This window comes from Arvicola amphibius, chromosome 12 (assembly GCF_903992535.2).
Source record: "Arvicola amphibius chromosome 12, mArvAmp1.2, whole genome shotgun sequence".
In the NCBI taxonomy this organism is placed as follows: Eukaryota; Metazoa; Chordata; class Mammalia; order Rodentia; family Cricetidae; genus Arvicola; species Arvicola amphibius.
Genome location: NC_052058.2, coordinates 166,175,669 through 166,196,576, shown reverse-complemented (window position 1 = coordinate 166,196,576; position 20,908 = coordinate 166,175,669). Strand labels below are relative to the sequence as shown.

Below are 20,908 nucleotides of genomic sequence, written 5' to 3'. Positions count from 1 at the left end.
CGGCCTCTATATGCTACCTACAACTGTTCGATCCTTTCATGGAGTCTACAGGTGTGAGTGAGACGTGGGAAACTGCAGATGTCACGGACACAGAGGCTGAGGTCTGCTCAGGTCCTGGCACACAGATGGCAAATAACAGTTACTAAAAGGCTAAACCTGATCACTTTGGGGCCGATTTGCCTCTGTATCCCTGAAAAGTAAATGCCCATCTGTGTGGGCTGTGCTCGGTTGTAGAAGACATGAATTCCTCCCCGTGGGCCGTGAGCACTGACATCAGTTTTGTTTCCTGTTTATGGATTCGCTCTTCTTCCGATATGGTCTCATTTGGATTGGGCGGAGCTGGGAGTCCGTTTCATTTGAATCTCCTTGCATAACATTGTCTGTGGTATTTTCTGCTTATATATAACCACCTGAAGCAGGTTCAGCGTCTTAGAGACTAGTCAGCCTTAGAGGAGATCCATAGAAATCTGAAAAATAAGACTAAGCAGGCTTTATGGTTTTGCTTTTGTTACTGTGGACTATTATTATTATTATTTAAACCTAGACACAACAGCCTATCAAAAGTATGTTTTAACTCGGTGTGATGGTGCAAGCCTGTAATGCCAGCTCTTGGGAAGCCAAAGGAGGAACACCGAGCTCAAAGCTAGCCTGGGCTACAAAGTGAGCCCTTCTGTTGTAAAACAAGGGCCAGTGAGATGACCCAGTGAGTGAAAACACGTGCTGCCAAGCCCGACCCGTTGTGTGACCCTGGGACCCACCTGGTAGGAGGAGAGAACCAGCTCCTCCATATTGTCCTCAACCACGTGTACATCATGGTGTGCTCGCGTGCAAATGTGCACACAAAATAAATAATTCACTAACTAATTAAAAATAAGCCATAACCTCCCCTAAACTATCCTTTTTTTCTTTTTCTTTATCTTTTTTTTTTTTTTTTACAAGAAATAAAAACTATAAATATCAGTGCTGGGGATGTATCATCTCATTTAAGTTTATTAAAACATTGAGCAGTAAAAAAATGAAATAGAAGTAGAAAGGACTGCTTGATACACTGTAAGAGCACAGCAAGATCCTCTGCTGACTATTTGGAATACTTCCAGCCATAGTTTTCTCAGAGAAAGGCACAGAGGTCCCTATTCTGAGCTAAATAAGAGATGAACCGTTGACCTAAGATTGCCCAGGTTTTTATTTAAGTTCTCTTCTAGTTGCATAATGCAACACTGCCTTTCCCGAATGAGATGCATATATCTGTGCCTTAGATTTCTCGTAGGTCTTGTGTCTTCTTTGACCTATCCTGTGACTAGGATATGAACGTAAAATGCAGGATGTTGGAACTGAGAAGTAACTGTTGTTGCTAATAAGACCCAACCAGCCACTCACAGGCTCTTGCGGCTGCTTCGGTGCTTCTCCTGGCCCACCCAGCACAGTTACATGTAACTCATGGGGTAAGATACTGAACCAACAACCAGGGAGCCTTCAAGGGACTGACCTAGGCCCTCTGCATGTGTGTTACAGCGTGAACTTCCGTCTTCTGTGGGAGCCCCAACAGTGGGAACAGAGGCTGTCTCATTCTTTTGCCAGCTTCTGGAACCCCGTTCCTCATACTGAGTCACCTTGCCCAGCCTTAATATGAGGGGAGGTGCCTGGTCTACTGCAACTTGATATGCCACGATTGGTTGATATCCATGGGGGACCTGTTCTTTTCTGAAGGGGAACAGGGGTGGGGGCTAGGAGGAGGGGAGGAAGGAGAAACTGCAGTAGGGATGTAAATAATGATAATAAATCATTTAAAAATCATAACCTCATCTTAAACTGTATGTAGACACAGTTATTCATTTTCATTATATTTACTTATATATAAAATGTATTGGGAAAATAAGAATGCAGAGTAATTCAGTCTTACTCCGTGAACTATGTTTAGCTAGAGCCAAGTAAAAGCAGATTTATGTAAAAATTGGGGTGGCTGTGTTTAATGAGAGTAACCCTGAAGGCTGCCACTTGTCTCGTCTGTAAAGAGGTTTTCAAGTCTGGGATTTTCAAAACTCCACGTCTCTGTGTGATTTGTATTTTTCAGCTGAGAGAAGAGAAGTTACAGGAAGAAAAAACTTGTGAAGATAAGATCCACAGGGTACTGCAGGAGGATTCAGAAATGGGGAAGAGGAAAACGGAAGCACAGAAGACAGGCGATGAGCCAGTGGTGCTGAAAGCGAGTCTGGGACAGGTCAGTGGGCACCTGGGTGGACGTCCGCCCAGTCTGCCACCCAGCCAGGGACGTGGGTCTGAGAGCTCTGTGCCGCCTAGGAGTAGGGAAGCGCTTCCTGTCCAGATGGAGATGGAGGAAGCAGTTTTGAATGGGCAGTGACAGCCTGGGTCACTGTGCTACATGTGATAAGATTTGTTTGTATACCATAATACTGACATATGTGCTGGTTTTTACATTAAACTTTATACATCTTATTATCTTCAGTTAGATTTTTAAGGTTTATTTATTATGTATACAGTATTCTGCCAGCATGTAGGTCTAAAGGCTATATATACAGTATTCTGCCAGTATGTATGCCTGCAGGCCAGAAGAAGGCACCAGATCTTATTGATGTTTTTGATGGTTGTGAGCCTTCATGTGGTTGCTGGGAATTGAACTCAAGACCTCTCAAAGAGCAGCCAGTGCTGTCAACCTCTGAGTCATTTCTCTAGCCCTCCGATTTCTTTTAAGCTTTATTTTACTTTCCTTTATCCTCTGTAATCCCTTGAGCAGAACTATGCTTAGGTATAAGTACACTCCGGAGGCAGAGACAGAAAGGTCTCTGTGATTTTGAGGCCATCCTGGTCTACAAATCTTGATCCAAGATAGCCAGGGTGGTTACACAGAGAAAACCCTGTCTTGAAAAACAAAAACAAAAAAATATGTTCTCCAATATTAGATGAGTAGTCTAAGCTTACCCAGTTAGGCACATGATTGAGCCAACTCTTGCTTGAACATTTCCATTACTGTTTTTTATTACTTGTCTGTGTATAAGCAGTGCATACCTTGACACACATGTAGCAGTCAAAAGATAAGCTGTGAGAGTTAGTCTTCTCTCTCCATCACGTGGGTCCTCGGGATTGAATTCAAATCCCACCAACCTATCTGACTGTACCAAGAAAGTACGTTTTGAAAATGTAATTATATTCACATAGAAAAATAGGAGTTTAATGTCAATTCTAGTTACAGTGGTTTGAACATCTAATGATTGCTGAATATATTTGAGTTATATATTTTAAGTATTTTTATATAGCTTTGTTAAAATTTCAGGTTACTTTTTTTAATGGGTTGAAATTAATGAAACCTTAATATATGTGAAGATAAGCAACATAAGAGATAAGGAGAATGAGGGAGTACTGGAGAGATTGCTGATCATGTAGAGGAACTGGGCTCGGTTCCCAGCACCCACATGGTGGCTCACAGTATCCTATAACTCCAGTTCCTGGGGATCTGATGCCCTTCTCTGGCTTCCATAGGAACCAGGCATGCATGTGAGGTGTGCGGGGGAGAGGGGTGCAGGGATGTGGGGTAGAGAGAGAGAGAGAGAGAGAGAGAGAGAGAGAGACTGAAAACAGCTCTCCACAGCCAGCATTGCAGCTCCCTGCACTCTGGCCAAGTTTTTTCCTGTCTACCTTCTGACTTAGTTTGTATACGGTATTTTTCCTTAGTTTCAGAAACAGACGTTTTTAAAGCTGTCTTGGGTCAGTGTGTTTGCTGATTGTCATCTGCAGATGACATATAATTCTGGTTGTAGTCTTAGTCATCATTGATTATTATTAAAAGTAATCACTTTGGAAACAGACCATGATGACACACATCTGTAACAGCAGCACTTGGGAGGGTGAAGCAGTTTAATTTGCAGTTAAACTGTCCTGAGCTCTGTAGTGTGAGTTCTAGGCCTGCCTAGGGTATATTATATATGTAGCAAGACTTTTCCTCAGAACAATAAGAATAAAACAAAGGCCCTTGAATTTTACAAATTTTCAATCCTGGAAAAGATTCCATTTAACAAGCATAAAATGCTGTATGCTCTCAATGGAATGAACCCCAGGAGCTTTGAAAGACCCGCTGCTTGTAAGGATACATGTGCATCAGCTTAGGAGGCAATAGGATGCGTGCTCGTTTGACCACACTTTCCAGTTGTAGTGTCCTCAGACAAACAGTCCCAAAGCCCCCATACCTAGATTTCCTCCAGGAACAGGTCTCCAATACAGATTTTATGTCACAGCTGGGCATCATAATTATTTTGCTTTTAGCACTACTATTTTTGAAATAGAAATCAGTTAAACTAGCACAGTTCACTTCTCTAAAGGAATCAGAAAATGCAGATCTTCAGATTCCCTTATTGGCAGTAGCCAGGTTCACAACATTGTCAATACAAAGCACAGTGAGTAACATCCAACTTGTTATTGGATTTTTATAATCCTGCCCTTTTCTACCCTCCTATTTCCTTGTACATTTTTGAGGACTTTTAAATGGCTTTAATAGTTTCTAGACTAATGCAGGCTTGTGCTCTCAATTACTTGAGAGACTGAATTCGAAAGATTGCAACTTCGTGGTCTGATTGGACCTCAGAGTGAGTTCAAGGCTAGCTTGGGCAACTCAGTGAAACTGTCTAAAATAAAAATTCCAACAAAGGCTAACAGTGGAGTAGAAGAACATTTGACTAGCATGTGCAAAGCCCTGGGTTCAGTCCCCTGTACTAGGACAAAGCAAATGCTTGGTCTTGAACAAACAATCTTATTATATTAAAATTGGGCCCAAGAGAATCTGAATAGTCTCAATGGAAAGCCAGCCAGTGAATTCTTTGTATTAAGGGTGTGTCCTGATGAGACAAGTCATTACACTTTCGTACCACCAAACCTCAACGATCCTGCATTTCTTTGAGAACTCTTCAGCCAGCATTCAGGTCCTTCCTTAAGCATGATTCTAGCTTGTCTTCCCATCCTTGAGTATGTTCCAAGACTCTTGGGAGCAGAACCATTTGCTGCCAGTAGATACATTCTGCTTCCCTTTTTCTGGTGCATTCTCAACAGCTTGCTGCTGGAAAGGTTGCTCTGTTTCTCTGGTCCAGTTGAAGAGCTGTCACCTTTAGACTGGTAGAGATTTCTCACTTCATTCATCCTCCTTTCCTCATTCCACCCTCAATACTTAGTGACTGCTACAAGATTCCATGCTCCCATTATAGATTTTGATTGTTTGTTGACGTGTTTCTGGTTAAAAACCTCCCACAATTCCTTGCCCATCACAAGTTTTTAATGCATGCTCATGAAATTATTAAACTCACAGAGAAGAACATACTCTTTCTAAGAAAGGAGAGATTCGGGCAGTGGTGGAGCACGCCTTTAATCCCAGCACTCTGGAGGCAGAGGCAGGCGGATCTCTGTGAGTTCTAGGCCAGCCTGGTCTACAAGAGCTAGTTCCAGGACAGGCTCCAAAGCTACAGAGAAACCCTGTCTCGAAAAACCAAAAATAAATAAATAAATAAAAATAAAAAAGTAAAAAATGAACAAAAACAAAAGGAGAGATTATTATCTATTGTTTTCTGAAATAGAAATAAAATATTTAAATTGTTTTCTTATAGTACCATTAATCTAATAATGGTGTGAATTGTTTGGAAACAGAACAGTATAGCTAACAGTTATATTAAGGATTACAAATCAGAAGTGAAAGATTAATTATTCTACAACCTAGAGTAATCCCTATAGGCATTTTGGTAATTATCCTAAGCTGACCTATTTTCTAAGTGCAATGTGCACACGCATCTGTACGTGTGCATGCGTACACACACACACCCATGTGTATGCACTATATGTTCTTTTCATTCAGAAATGTTGATTTGCATGCAAACCGCATTATAGCTCCTTTTTAGTTCATTATAAATTGTGCCTTTCCCTGTAAATAAAGAATTCATATCTTTTTTCAGTTGTCCCCTAGTACAATTTGAGAATTTTAATCTCCTGTAGATATCTTGCTGTCTTAAACGCCACTGTGGTAAATTACTGAAAGGAGACCAGGTGAAGGAAGTGAGCTTTGAAGCTGTTTTAGCGTGTGTGTTGCTCAGTTGTCACCACCCTGGACGGTGTGGTTTAGATGAACTTCTTCCTGTGCTGTATGAAAGCCACACCTGCTTCCCCTGCCCCCACCAGCCTAGGAGGGATGGCGTGTTTCTAGTGTCACTGCAGACTTTTCATCTCCCCGTGCTCTGCACTGTGTTAGGCTTGTCTATATCCAACATGAAAGATGAGAGGTAGACATTTCTTAGCTAATGTTTCTAGGTTGTGAGCATTGAAGCGTGGAGACATGGGTAGCTTTTGTTAATGTAGATATTTGTCATTTAGTTTTAATAATGCAATTTAGTTTTCATCAGTTAAAAGGAATTTGGTGAATAGTATAAAACTAAGCTTTTTTCTTAATACTATTTAAGTTTCTAAAAGTAAAGTCTATTTTTTGAGGGCTTGCCTGTTATCTTATTTAATATTTTATCAGTTTAGCAGAATCTTTACAGTAGTGAAGTGGTTCTCAACTTTCCTAATTCTGTGACCCTTTAATACAGTTCCTTATGTTGTGGTGGCCCCAACCTTAGGATTATTCTCGTTGGTACTGTATAACTATAATTTTGCCACTGTTATGAATCATAATGTAAATACTTGGGAGACAAAGGTTTGTTAAGGGGGTAACAACCCACAGGTTAAGAACCACAGATTTAGAGACAGCGAAAGCGGACATAGAGATGAACTACTGACCCTAGGATGACACTGATAGGGATGTGGTCCGAATAGTCTCTTGGTACCAAACTGGTTATGAAAAGAGACCAAAGTACATAAAGAGTGCCATTGTTTACCTGTGTCGAGTCTGTCACCTCTCTCCCAGAGTTGGAAGAAAATATCAAATGTAATTTGATAATGGGTTAATTTGATTTGGGATATTTTCAGCTAAAGCCACATTTGCAATTAGTATTTTCAGAAAGTACTTCTAGTCAAATTGGAACTCAGAAAAGTGAGAGATTGAACTTTGAAACCATAGCTGTGATAGGTCCGATGGGAACCCCAGTCTTATCTCCCTTGTCTCCTTGCCAGTGTCCTGCACGTCTCTCGGATTCAGAGAATGAAGAACCTTCTCGGGGCCAAATGATACAGACACATCGTTCGGCCTTTGTCTCCAAGAACAACGCCTACTCCTTAGCTTTCCTGACAGGGTAAGAACTGAATTCAGAGTTCTTTCATGTTGGGGTGACAGGGTCTTCAGACAAGTAGGGGGAGTAAACAGAGATGAGAATTAATTATTAATAGATTATAGCTGGATGGTGGTGGTGGTGCACGCCTTTAATCCCACTGTCTGGAGACAGAGGCAGCAGATCTCTGTGATTTCGAGGCCAGCCTGGTCTACAGAATGAGTTCCAGGACAACCGGGACTGTTATGCAGAAAAACCCTGTCTTGAAAAAGCAAAAAACAAACAAACCAAGTAGATTACAGAGAGAGGGGTGTGTGTGTGTGTGTGTGTGTGGTTAACCTCCAGTGGTGTTCCTCAGGAGCCATCTACCTTGTTCTTTGAGACAGGGCACCTGATTGGCCCAAAACTTGGCAAGTGGGCTAGGTGAGCCTCAGGAGCCCAGGACCTGCCTGTCCCCACCTTCCTAGCATTAGGATTGCAAGTAGTCTTTGAAATCAAGCTCAGTCTTCTTAGCTCTTGAATTTTTATAGAAAAGTCGTATTTACTCATTTCTGGCATCCTCTAGGTAGGATTATGTTAATTTCATAGCTGCAAAGTGTGAACCTTTCTCCTATGGAAATGACCAGTCTCCTTCGGTTTGACAGTATCTGTAGACTCTCCCTCTGGACTGTAAAACTCTTAGAAGGAGTGAGACCTGGGTTGTTTCCTTTCCTTGCCTAGATCTAGTTTCAGGAAGTTTTTAAAAATCCTGGCCAAGGAATTTCTGGGTCCTTTAGGCTTTGCAGGTCCTGGAGAGGAAAAGAAAGCAGGGTTGGATAGTTGCTTGACCCTGGAGGAATACAAAAGGGCAGGCAGGTGGGCAGGTAGGGAGTTGTCATTTGTTCAGTAGACGTTTTGGAAGTGACTGCTCCATGTTGTGCTCTATTTTAATATAGGATATGAAGCACAATCTTGACCGCATTTTGTTGTCTTTTTTACTTAAAGCCGGCACGCTAGGGCTCATTTTTCTTTCTTGCCAACACTATATAGTAGCTGCCTCTGTTGCGATACACATGGACTCTACTCTCCTGGAGAAGTTACTGTAGTTACTCTGTGTGTAACTACATCAAACTGCCAAGTTTAGTAGCTGTGTTAGAGGTTCTGCCCTGAAAGGTCTCTGATGCAAAGTCTGTCCCTGAAACCTTACGTATGTTCTTCTGGAGCAGTTTGGTGTCCTTTGTTGAAGATTTCTAAGAGTCAAAGTCACCGGATCTCCTTTTCCTGTAGGTGTTGTCCTTGGAGTAACAGTAACTCCTGCAGGACCCTCCCTGGATGTGTATTTGCTGTGTGGTATTTGTGGAATGGCCATTTGTCTTAGACAGTTTGCTTAGTTGATAGAATCAGAACCCAGAAAGTGGGTAAGCCTGTGTCACACACAGTGACAAAGATAGACTCACACTGCGTGTGAGCAAAAAGTACAGATGTCCTAACACTACAAATCAGAATTGTCACTACTTCCTGGGTATGTATGCCCAATCATAGTTATATCATAATGATTATAAAACAGGAAGAAAATAAAAATCATTTTTTCTAATAAATCCAGAAATTAAAATTAGTATTATCATGTGAAATAACCTAAAAAATAATGTTGCTATACCCGAGGGGCATTGTCCCTGTTAGAGTTCCTGCTGAATGCAGACTCTACCCTTGCCCTGGTGTAATGATCCTTCTGAAAGAGGGCCTGCAGACTAATATGCCTTTGCACAAAGGTCTTAAGTATTCTCTCTTGGAGAGGTTTGCACAAGCACAGAGGAGTGTGCTTAGAGAACATCTCTTCCATATCTTCTTTCCTGTCTCATGGCCTATCCTTGCTGTGATGGGACCAGTCAATAGGAAAACACTGACATTAGACTTTGTTAGCTCACATTAAGGTCAGCATTGTATAACCTGGGTCTCAGGGCTCATCTTACAAATACTCACGTTAGGCCAGGTTCAGTTGTTAGTTTGGTTTTGAGGCAGTTAATTGGATATTATATGTGCATAACCTTCCCACAAAGCATCATTGGAGTGTATCTCCCATAGCTGTCATGTCCAAATCAAAGGCTCTTGCAGAACCTAAGCAGATGTGTGAGAGACTAACGGGCATTCATGAGATAGCTAACACTAAATTCTTCCAGAGCTGTGGGTTGGTCACTTAAACCAGCATACGAGGTGTATGCAAACACACCTTCAAGGCCTCACAAGGTCAGTGGAAAAATGGATCTGCAGCAGGTGTCCTCAGAAGATGAGAGAGGCACCCACTTCACCATGGAAGATTTTTAACAAACAGGAGCGTTGAAGAAGACACTGGAGAAGCATTGTCGTAGTCAGTGTTCTATTGCTGTGAAGAGACACCGTGACCACAGCAACTCTTATACCAGAAGACATTTAATTTGAAGCTTGCTTAGTTTGAGAAGTTTGGTCCATTATCCTTGTGGTGGGAAGCATGGCAGTGTGTAAGCAGCTGTAGTTACAGACTATGAAAACAATAGCCTTGATAGTAGTTACACAACAGTCTAACTACCCTTAAAATAGTTAAAATGGTAAATTTTGTGCTGTTTATGTTTTACCACATAAAGACACTAGCATTGCTTATAGAGTGGTGATATTTCAAATGTGTTTTTTCTGTTGAGTAACAACTGAACAGGCTTTCTCTAAATGTTTTTTCCTAAGGAGAGTTCCTACGTAACAATTTTAGACTTTTTATAGCTAATTTTAATCAAATGAAGCTGTCATTTGTCCTTATCTATGTTATGCACGGAAGTGCACAGGCAGTTGTGAAAGGAGAGCTGAGGGGCAAGGTCACTGGTAGATTCCAGCTGTGGATATTGTGAACAGATCAACTAATTTCATAAAAGAAATTCAAAGAAAAGAAAGCTTTGTGGTCATCTGATGAGGCTGTGATCCTTTCAGATAACTAGAAGTTAATCAGAGATCACTTTTAAATATATTATTAACTGGAAAAATTATTTTGAAAGCTAAGTAGGACATATAACAAAGATAAAAATAAAACATTGAAGTTTAATTATTTTTAAAATCATTATTTCCCATTATTTCTCATTCCTATTTCCCCACTAAACTCAGACTGAAACTGTGATTCTAGAAGTTCTCGTGGAAACTGTCTGGTTGACAGGTACCTTTTCTCTGGGTAAGAGCTCCATGTTGGGCTGCATTGCCCTTGTTTGGGCTGTTAGAGGGGTTAGGTTTGGGGCAGAGTTCAGATTGGTCAGCATGACTTACCAACATGACATAACTTAAAAAATAATTATTACTATATGTTCTTACGCTTATTAATGTCATCTCTAGTCTTCATTAAGACTTAGTTTTATTTATTTATCTTTTACATCTATGTATGTGTATGCTTGTATGTGTATGTGTGTGGGGGTGGGGTTGTGCGTGTATGCACACGCATGCTCCTGTGGAGGTCAGAGGGCATTTGCAGGAGTTAGTTTTCTCTTCTGCCATCATCTATACCAAATTCAATTTCATTTCTATATATTAGCAGTGAACAATTTAAAAGTGCAGTGAAACAAACAATCCCATTTTATCATTATTAGAATAATTAGAAAGAAATAAAGTTAACCAGAGAAGCATAAAAATTTAATACTGAAAACCCCAAAGTTTGATTGGTAAAAGAACCTAAATAAAGGGAATGACGTCTTGTTCATGAATTGTCAGTACCCCGAATAGTTTTTAAAGGTTCAGTATGATGCATGCTAGAGTTCAGTGGACTCTCTTGCAGAGTGGACACTGATATAAAATTCACATGTGGGATTTCAGAAGATCCCAAATAACAAAAACTGCCCAGAGAAGTTTGATGGTAGAAATCAAGCAGTATGATACTGGAATAGGGGACAGATACAGAACAGTGGCTTTAGAGAGAGTCCAGAAATGATCTGTACATTTATGATTAGTTAATCCCCAGCAAGGCTGTCAAGATATTCACTGGGAAAAAACACTGCCTCTTTACATGGCGCTGCGCAGCTGGGCAGGCTCTGAGGTCAGCCGTGCAGTACCTGCCCTCCAGTGACCCTCTCTTGCAGTAGATGTGCCTCTGATTTACCTTATCATCATCATCAGTTGGTATCCAGTGCTTTGCAGAGAGCTGCTGCTCAAAGTGCGCTTTCCAAATTAAATGACAAAGCTAAAGTATCGAGAATATTCTCACCATCGGAAATTTGCTTAGGTGTCTTCTCTGTGTGCGTCACCACCACAGAGGTGAGTGTGCTCCTGGGTCTCTTCTTTCACCAGTATGGAGTCGAGGGGGATAGATGTGGTTCTCCCAGCTGCAGGCAGTTGTCACTTGTGGATCTATAATTTGGACTTGAAACTAGTAACTGTCACCTTGACCATTACTCCTGACAAGATGGAGTCATAACCTGTATTGTTCAGGTACAGCTTCAGCTTGACCAACTCCAGTGGCATCGAATCCAGTGTTCCAGGGAGCTCCTGTATTGAAACTTGAAAAGGTCGTCTTCCTTGCATTAGTCAGAAAATCTTTTCATCTCATTGTTTGCTTCACCAAAAGTCATGCATTTGAAATAATAAAGCCGCCTCTTTGAGTTCTAAATCCTTGGTCAACAGGCACATGATTTACAGATCCTTTTGTGGAGGTGTCTTAGTGTTCCATTCCTGTGAAGACTAGCTCTTGTAGACCAGGCTGGCCTCGAACTCAGAGATCCGCCTGCCTCTGCCTCCCAAGTGCTGGGATTAAAGGCGTGCGCCACCACTGCCCGGCAACTATGGCAACTTTTATAAAGAAAAACATTGAATTAGAGCTGGTTTGGTCCATTATTGTCCTGGCAGGAAGCATGACAGTATGTAGGCAGACATGATGCTCGAGAAGGAGCTGAGAATTCTACATATTGATCTGCAGGGAACAGGAGACTGTGTGCTACACAAGCATAACTTGAGTATATGAGACCCCAAAGCCCTTCCCCATAGTGACACACTTCCTCTAACATGGCCACACCTCATAATAGTGCAACTCCCTATGGGCCAAGCATTCAAACACATGCGTCTATGGGAACTAGTCCTATTCAGACCACCACAGGTGGCTTACATGCCTGATAGTTTGTGTGGCTTCTAGGAATGCAAATGAACTTAAGTAGGTTTCTAACTAAAGTATCAATCCAGCTTGCTTCTAAGGAGCTGTCTTCTTAAGGTGATGTCAAAGTTTTTTGCTTGCTCCAAAGTTGTGGGAGATTCTCATCTCATTTAAGTGCTGAATCTTCTTGTTAAAGTGCAGATATGTGTTACACAGCCATCATTTTCTCCTATTGATACCAGGAGGCCATAAGACATAGACTGGGAGGAACCACAGAGGTGCTAGAATAGAAGTCATTCTGAGTGGTAGACAGGCCTTCTCTGGAGCTGCAAGGTGCAAGAATACTAGGATTGTTCTCCTCCCTCCCTCCCTTCTCTTTTCCTTTCTAAGTTTTGTCTGAGCTAGTTCTGATGTTAGAATCTTTTCTACAAAAGAGTTCATAGGGTACATCCCATTAAAGAGCTAAATAGGGTCGGTCGAGGAAATGGTTTCTGTTCGAAGCCGTCTACATAGGCGGATGTCTTGGTTTATTGCAAATACTTCATCATCCAGCAAGGTGAACATGCTACAGATTTTCCCAGTTTTTTCATTCCATCTCAGTTATTAATAACCCTCTTTCTAATGTCATTTCTGCTTCTTAAGCCATGACTGTTTTATTATGCCCTTAAATTGTATAATACTGAGTTACTTGTCTGTCCCACTGGTCTCTGTTTCTGTATTCTCAGTGCCTGGGCAATGCCCATCAGTGTCTTGTATGTACTGAGTATGTGATAAATGCTTGGTGAAATGTGTGTCTCCAGAATTGAGAAAAATGCTCATGGTAGTGTGGTGTAGGTGACTGCTTACTGTCTGCATGCAGTTCCATGGTAGGTTCCTCTGGCATTCCATAAGGAAGTTTATGGATGGGTGAACCTCATCCGTTCACCACATGCAAAGTAGTTCAGAATGAACGAGAGACCCAAATGTAGCAACCTTTAGAACTCCCGAGAGGGTGAAAAACAACAAACGACTTGGAAATGAGCTGTGTAACATCTTATCTGTTGCTTCATTTATCATCTTAGAACATGGCGGACTGCAGCACTCAATACAGATATGGGGAGTATGGCTGTGAGTCAGTTCAGGGCTCAAGAGAGGTCTCAGTGGTTAAGATCACTGGCTGTTCTTCCTGAACACCCGGGTTAGATTCCTAGCAGGCACATAGCAGCTCACAACCATATGTAACTCCAGTCCTAGAGGATTCATTGCCCTCTTCTGGCCTCCGTGGGCACCGTGTGTTACAGGTATACATGCAGGCAAACCACCCCCACAAAAAGTAAGTATAACAAAAATTATAAAGTTATAATACAAAAGATAAAATCATGTGTTCTGGAAAACTCTTAAGTCATTGGGACTTAGGTCTTTGGAAACTCAAATGTAATGAGTTAGCAAGAGACTACACTTAATTTTGACTCCTAAATAAAAACACAGAACATTGTGGTGCATCTTCCTAAATGCTTCCTTTTTTTTGTTTGTTTCATGGTTGCCTTAGGTTGCTTGCAGAGAGGTGCGGGTCTGATAGGAAGAACAGGTTTTATTTGTTAGGGGACTGCATACTGTACACTTCTTCTGAGGGAGGTAAAGTACCCCCACCCTCTAAGCCTGGCAAACAGCCGTCTTCTCTGCTTCACTGAGGCAGGGTCTGAAAACAAGCCTGAACTAAGTGTCCTGTCTTTCTTATTGGCATTTGGTTAATAAGTTGACCTGTTTTCTATTATAGCTACCTAAGGGAATTGTCTTTCTTGGTGAGTGGCTTAGAATGGTAAGAGACTGTCATCGTTTCCTAAACTCATGTAGAGGCTAATCGTAACTAAACATTCTTTTTACAGGACGCTGAACACCCAGGTGCAGAGGAGTCGGAGCTGCAGCGACACGGCTCAGGACCGAGTGACCAGCAGGCGCAGGACAGCTCCACCCAGCAGGGCCAAGGTACGCCGCAGCCTCAGGCTTCCCCACAACACACAGCTCCCCTGCACCAGGCAAAGTACATTAGTTGCACAGGATTAGGATCCTATCAACAGAGATGAAGAAGGTTCAAATTAGTAGACAGAGTTGGGGGCTATTACACCATTATAGACAGACACCTTTTAAATAGGTCTCAGTGAGACCCATCTTCAGATTTTAATGTTTCTAACTCCTTCATGTGTGTGTATGTGTTTTAAGCTAGGATTTCCCTATTTTTTTTTAGGTACACATTACCCTTCTTCTCCCTTCCTTCCCTATCCTCCCACATCTAAAGGATTTATGTAGAAACAAATGCATACATGAGAGAGCTGAAGGGATGGCTCAGCAATGAAGAGCGCTTGTTCTTCAGAGAACAAGATTCACATCAGTCAGTTGCTTCCCATGATTCTAGCTCTAGGGGATCCAACACCCGCTTCTGGCCTCTGTGGACACCTGCACATGCATGTGCACACATACACGCACGCACACACACACACACACACACACACACACACATGATCTTTTCTATTTCTTTCAGGTCACAACTATAACCCCAGGTTCCACCCCCATTATTGGTGTTCTCTTGTCCACTCAAAACAACCGCTGCCTCTCAGCTCCTGACTTAACCATAGAAAAGCGCCTGCCTTTCAGCTCCCTTTCATCCTTGACTTCCTTGCATAAGCCAGAGCGCTCTATCAGCCCTGAAAGCAATGACAGCATCTCTGAAGAACTAAACCACTTCAAGCCCATCGTCTGCTCACCATGCACCCCTCCCAAGAGACTCCCTGACGGCCGTGTGCTGAGTCCTCTCATCATCAAGTCAACGCCTCGTAACCTGAACAGAAGCCTGCAGAAGCAGACTTCCTACGAGGCCAGTCCACGGATCCTCAAGAAGTGGGAACAGATCTTCCAGGAACGGCAGATCAAGAAGACCCTTTCCAAAGCCACTCTCACCTCCCTGGCCCCTGAAGGAGGGGAGGAGTTACCAGGCTCTGAAGCTATTCATTCTAGCAAGGAGAGGCCGCCTCTGGCTCTAAGTACAAGACTGTCCAGGGCCCAGGTGCTCTCAGAGTGTGCTGGGCCCACATCCACTACCCTTGAGTATTTCCCTTCTGTTAACCAGACAAAAGCAGAACAGGACTATGTTAGAAAAAAGGAGCCATGAGGTTTCAGTGGAAACCTGTCATTCCCAGAGTACAGAGTTGTAGCCAGTGGGCCTTCTTTGGAAGGGGAGCAGTCTGAGGAGTTAAGGTCCACCCTAGATGCCACGTTAGACAAAACTTGCATGAGCACAGTCATGAAGACTTCAGTTAATTCAGTGCTACCCAAAAATCATGTTTTGGGTGGGGTCCTCAAAACAAAGAAACAGCTGAAGACAGTTGGTCATTTTGATCTGGCTAATGGCATTCTGGTCGACAACCTAGGAGAGGAGTCAATTCCTTCCTGCGTAGGGGCCGGAAAAGGCGTTGTAAGACTAAGCACTTGGAACAAAATGGTGTAAGAAACTGCGACCGCCCAGCAGTGACATGGGCCTGGCTCCCAAAGACCCAGGGCTGCTCGAGGTGGGGCGGAAATGGCAGCAGGAGGATACGGGCCCGATGGCTTTGCAGTCACAGCGCATGTTTGACAGTGAGAGGCGGACTGTGAGCCGGCGGACAGGAAACGCGGACCAGTATCTCCTTACGGTCCAGCAGCCTGGCTGGGGCCAAGTAGCACTTACTGAACAATGTAATGTTGCGGCTTCTCAGAGGCCTTGGCCTCAGCCATTTATCCAAAAGAACTAGCTGAATGGTCTCCACTTTGAGTTTCTTTCGATGGCAAAACACTGTCTAATACGGTTCTGAGGGGCTTCAGGACCTTGGTATCAAAGCCAAGGGTCTGTATCTTTGGTTTCTCTAGGCCCTGGGCCATGCCTCTCACCCTGAGTGAGCCAACTCTTGAAGGCTTCTGGGCCCAAATCTGGCAGCACCCACTTGGAATGAGATTGAGATTGGCCTCATTCATGAACGTGATGGCCAGAGTTAGAGATGGCAGGGAGAGAATACCTTCTCACACTTGTGAGACCCCCAGCTTCTTACCACAGAGTAGTGTTTAAGTCAGCCTTGCAGATAAGATCCACACAGTGCAGTGCTTGGAAAAATCCGAGATGAACAGGGTGACCATGTTCGTTTGTCTTCCCTGTGTGACTCTACATACCTAAAATCAGTTGAGCTAGAACCTTTGCTTCTCCAGAAGTTAATTTGCATTCCCTGTTTAAACTATGACATTTGACTGATGCTATGATTGACACTTGGTCTTCTTGGTGTCAGCTTGTTGAAGCTGCAGTGCAGGTGTTGAGGTTCTCAGCTGCTGAGTGGTGTCGCCCAGGCTGACCTGTGTCACAATCACAGGGTGCCTGAGGGTATGCATGCCAGGGCGACCTAGGGAGACTGGCTGGGCACTGAGTGTAACAGTGCGAAGCCCCCCTCGGAGCAGTCAACATTGCTGAGATGTAAACTGCAGAGGTCTCACCTACCCCGTTTACAGGCTCTGCTTCCCCAGGAGTCCTGGCCGAGATAGCTATGAGGTTTCCTTACTGCTTTCCACTTGGCGATGGCCATCCTGAAATTTTGGTCTAAAAAATCATGAAAAACTTGCCCCAGAGTCAGGCAAAGGTCAATGCTGAGACTCCCATACTGTGGAAACAAGTTATCTAGCTGGATGCAGCTGGTAAATTCAGTCCCATGGACCTTTGGGGTTTATTTTTCTTAGCAGCTGACACCATGTGTCTTTTGCATCCCTGGTGGTGCTTGGTGCTTCTGCCCTTCTGGGCTCAGTGAGAATAGGGATTCTGATAGGATTTTAGGGACTCTCAGGTAGGCTGGGCGTTCCCTTGTCTGTGTGAGCTGTTACCATAGTCATGTGACTGGCATTTAACAAACCTTCCAGAGCTTCTATACCCACCCTATGCTGTCTCCCTTGAAAGGTCCCAGCAGGTAATGATAGTTCCTCCAGTGAGTTGCCTTTGATTGGAGAGTTTTCTGAAGCATTCAAAGTGTAGAAATAGCTAGAGGATAGCCCCTCCTCAGTGGCTGAGGGAGGGTTACCTGTAGTGCTGTTTCCTCGGAGCAGATGTCAGTTTTTGGGATTATAGAAGAGAAAACCTCAGATTAGGAATTAGCCCAAAGGTGGTTGAAGCTTCTAGGGAGGGGAAGGAGCACATGGAGTCCCAAGAAAGCTGTCCCTTGGAGCAGACGGAGCTCTTCTCTGCAGCTCAGAACTGACTGTTCTCGGGATGCTGGATGTGTGTGGCCATCACCGAGATAGGTGGCTTCAGAGGCTGCTCTGGTGGGGAACTGAGTGTCCTGGGGTGTGGGTGTGTTTTTAAAACATACAATAGTCTCATTACTTTATAGTCACACCTCTTTACTTCTTATCCTAGGTAACTTCAGGCTTAGGGGCTGCTAGAAGGCATGTTAATGCCCCAAGTAGGAGGGCTGGCCCTGGTCTGCAGATAAAAGGGAGATTCCATTAGAGAAAACTTTGAAATGTTTGCCATTTCATATATTTCTTTATGATCTTAGTAATTATTATTGGAAGGCTAGTCTTTCTGGGTAGTAGCAAAGACACTTATTTTTCCACATGCCACCCTTTTATATGCCATTGACCATTAGAACAAACACTTTCAGTTGGAGTTAATTTTGGTTTGGGAAAAAGATAAAAATATTTTTAATAGATGAGAAATATATATTTTAAATATCCCTGTGCCCCAAGTTACTGACTGCCTTGACTTTAAGAGTGTGCACAGCAGTGGTGACAAGTGTGGCTGCAGGTGCGGTGCTGCTGCTGAGCGGGTCCTGCGAACACTGGGCTGGCCTGGGGCCGTCCCTGTGCACCCTGAGCCCGGTGTGCTGTGGACATGTTTCCCACACTTCCTGCTGAGCAGTGGTTCTTGAAGTCAAGGCAAAGCGTTACATTGAGGAGGAAAGGCTTCCCTTTTAGTCCGCTTAGCCTCGAAGGTGGGAAAACTACTAAAGCGCTGCATGCAGGTGCTCTCGCATGCAGTCACTGGACACTTGTCACTGACGTCCATCACAGCTGCGGTTGTTGACATGGGAGAGCTGGTGAACTATTCACAGCCCTTGTTTCTGCTGCGCTCCTCTGTATATGCAGTTCCGCTTCCTTTGTTCTTATTAAAGAGGAAATTATGAGTAAGAGGAGGGTGAGTCTTTCTGATGGGACATTAAGAGATGTGCCATCCTCAAAAGGGTTTGGTAGCCGTTCTCCACCTTAGTGACATTCATGAGTAGCTGACTGTACCTGTTGGAAGAAGTCATCTGGACCAGATGGATTGGTATCAAGTCAGGGATTATTCAACCAGCAACTGACCTCTGTCCCTTAGTTACCTCTTTAAAAAAGTTAAGTCTGGCTGAGGCTTGTCTAGGAATTCTTTCCTAACTGACCTTATTTGTTAAAAGAAACAAAACAATCCAAAACTTTCTTTTGTAGGGAGAGTATACTGGTCATAAATGTCCTTTATTATTTTTTAAGGTAAAATGCCCCTCAGAGAGTAAAGCTATGTCCTTAATTATTGCCTGGTTACAAACTAGCCACTGACTAACAGGGGCAGCTGCTGACTGAAGACTTTGTTCATTCAGTAGGCGCTTTTGAGCTCTTAGACCCCACCCTGTGCTGGACCACAGGGTAGTCCCCGTTGGGAGGGGCATGTCTAGTGCACGTGTGTTCGGCCAGAGAATGTGTTAATGATCTCTGGACAGCCATTTCCTCTATAGCAGTGAGAACTAGCACTTAGCCTGCCACCAGCAACATTTCCCACACCTCGTCAGTATTTATGAGCTGGTTAACTCTGCCTTTTCCCGTTCCCTAAGTAACTTTCCCAGGGAAGAGTGGATCTTCTGCAATGATTATAGAACAGTCACCCTGTTCAGAAGCTGCATTTACATCAAGTCCTAAGAAATGAGGCAGGTCTGGATCACTGGCAGGGCCAAAGAAGCCCATTCTTCATTTTAGTGATCTCCTAATGCCATCCCCAAGCTGACCTCTCACCAGAATCGGCAGTGACATGGGGTTTCTCTTCCTAGCTTGTCACTGAAGTGGAGAGCCATCAGGAGAGGGGTAGAGGCTAGCTCATCATCGTGGGATATTAAAGCTGGACCAGCCCCAGCCCGACTTTAAATGAAGACCCACTGTTCTGGTTTTGCTGTAGTTTCTCTAGGGCAGAATAATAGTGAAAGTCACACAATTTGTGGATGAAGGGGACACCCAAGTGACAGAGGTTTTAGAATGGCTGTTGTTTCTTTTAGTTAAGTTGTACCTATATCCCCTGAATATCCATAATATACAGAGAACTTAATAGGGAAAACCCCGTAGTGTGAACTAATAAGTGGGAATTTTGTTGTAGTTATTTTAATTACAGCCTTTTGCTGTTTCTTTCAGAATAAAATTCCTTAGGGTCTTACACCTTTCTTAGCCAGCCCTTTGCCCCTCAACCATAGGATGTTCCTTAGACTTAGCGTTTAGAGAGGATGGAACTGGTTAAAGTCTCATGACCCAGGAGGGTGCGAGGACTAGGCTGCTGCACACATTTTCTTTGATGACCCAGAAATGCACCTTTCACTGTAACATTCTGAAGACTGTTCTGTAGAAGACATGTAGGAATACACAGAGGTTTCAACTTAGTCAAAGTGGATGGTGGAAGAGGCACCAAACCCACGTGACCAGACTGCCCTGTGTCTGCCAGTTTTTCTTCTGAGGGGCAAATGTACTTTGTGTCCCCTTTGTGGCGTCTCAGATCCAGAAGGAGTTAGACAAAGCCATGCTAAGATCAGGTTCGCTCCTCTCCCTTCCCTACCACCAAGTGTGAGCACAGACAGTGTTGGCTTCAGTGTCGAGCTGTGCAGGGTGTAGCCTTCTTCTGGTGTCAGATTTCCTGCAGCAGCCGTCAGTTCTCCCTAGCTGGCACTTGCCCTCCAAGCTGAGATGCCAGTTTGCACCAGACATGACCATTAGCCCTAAGCTCCAGCAAGAGCAGAAACAGATACTATGCAAGACAAGTGGGTGTTCTTTTTCTCCCTTCTCCCCTCTCCCCCTCCCTCTCTGCACCTGATACACTGTTTACTCTTAACTGTACAGATATAGTTTGTCTTAAGAGCCAAGAGCCAAACCTTCCACCTAGAAATATAAAATGGTTGTCTGTTTGGTTTTAGGCAGCCTGCTATAGCTCCTTGTGGTCTGGTGGTTGTGACTTACTCAACCTGTTTACATTAGGATCGGAGAAGGGTCCCTGCATCCTGGTGGACTGCCCACTGCTGTCTGTAACCCCTTGACTCATAGGACTTGGGACAAGGTATGCCCTGTCAGGGGATGCTTTTCCACCACAGTGAAATGGTGTGGAATTGAGTGGGAGGTTGTGTGACTAAAACAGAGCCAAAGTGCATTCTTCATGTGTATGTGCCTGTTCCAGGCGAGGCCCAGGTTGGAAATGCAGTAAAGCAGACTTATGAAAGCAAACAGTCTACTTCTGGTTAGTCTCGAGAGACCTGCGTCTGACTGTGGACTAAGCTCAAGGCAGGTGTTTGGGTGCTGTCCTGGGGCAGGGAGGTACCTGGGATGGAAAGGCACTGGGGTACGGTCTCCACAAGGAATAAATACACCTTTTGATGAATTCTAA

General features: G+C 43.6%; 1 protein-coding gene across 1 annotated transcript in view; it reads left to right on the top strand.

The window, feature by feature from the left end:
- Rnf169 (ring finger protein 169) overlaps positions 1–20,908 on the top strand; it is a 45,462-nt gene extending 24,554 nt beyond the window's left edge. Inside the window, 9 exon segments of the mRNA XM_038313930.1 lie at positions 2,072–2,218; positions 7,099–7,217; positions 14,124–14,223; positions 14,777–15,388; positions 15,390–15,426; positions 15,429–15,677; positions 15,680–15,733; positions 15,736–15,917; positions 15,919–20,908. Of these exon segments, the coding sequence (XP_038169858.1) occupies positions 2,072–2,218; positions 7,099–7,217; positions 14,124–14,223; positions 14,777–15,388; positions 15,390–15,426; positions 15,429–15,677; positions 15,680–15,733; positions 15,736–15,917; positions 15,919–15,951 (1,533 nt within the window). The 3' untranslated portion in view covers positions 15,952–20,908.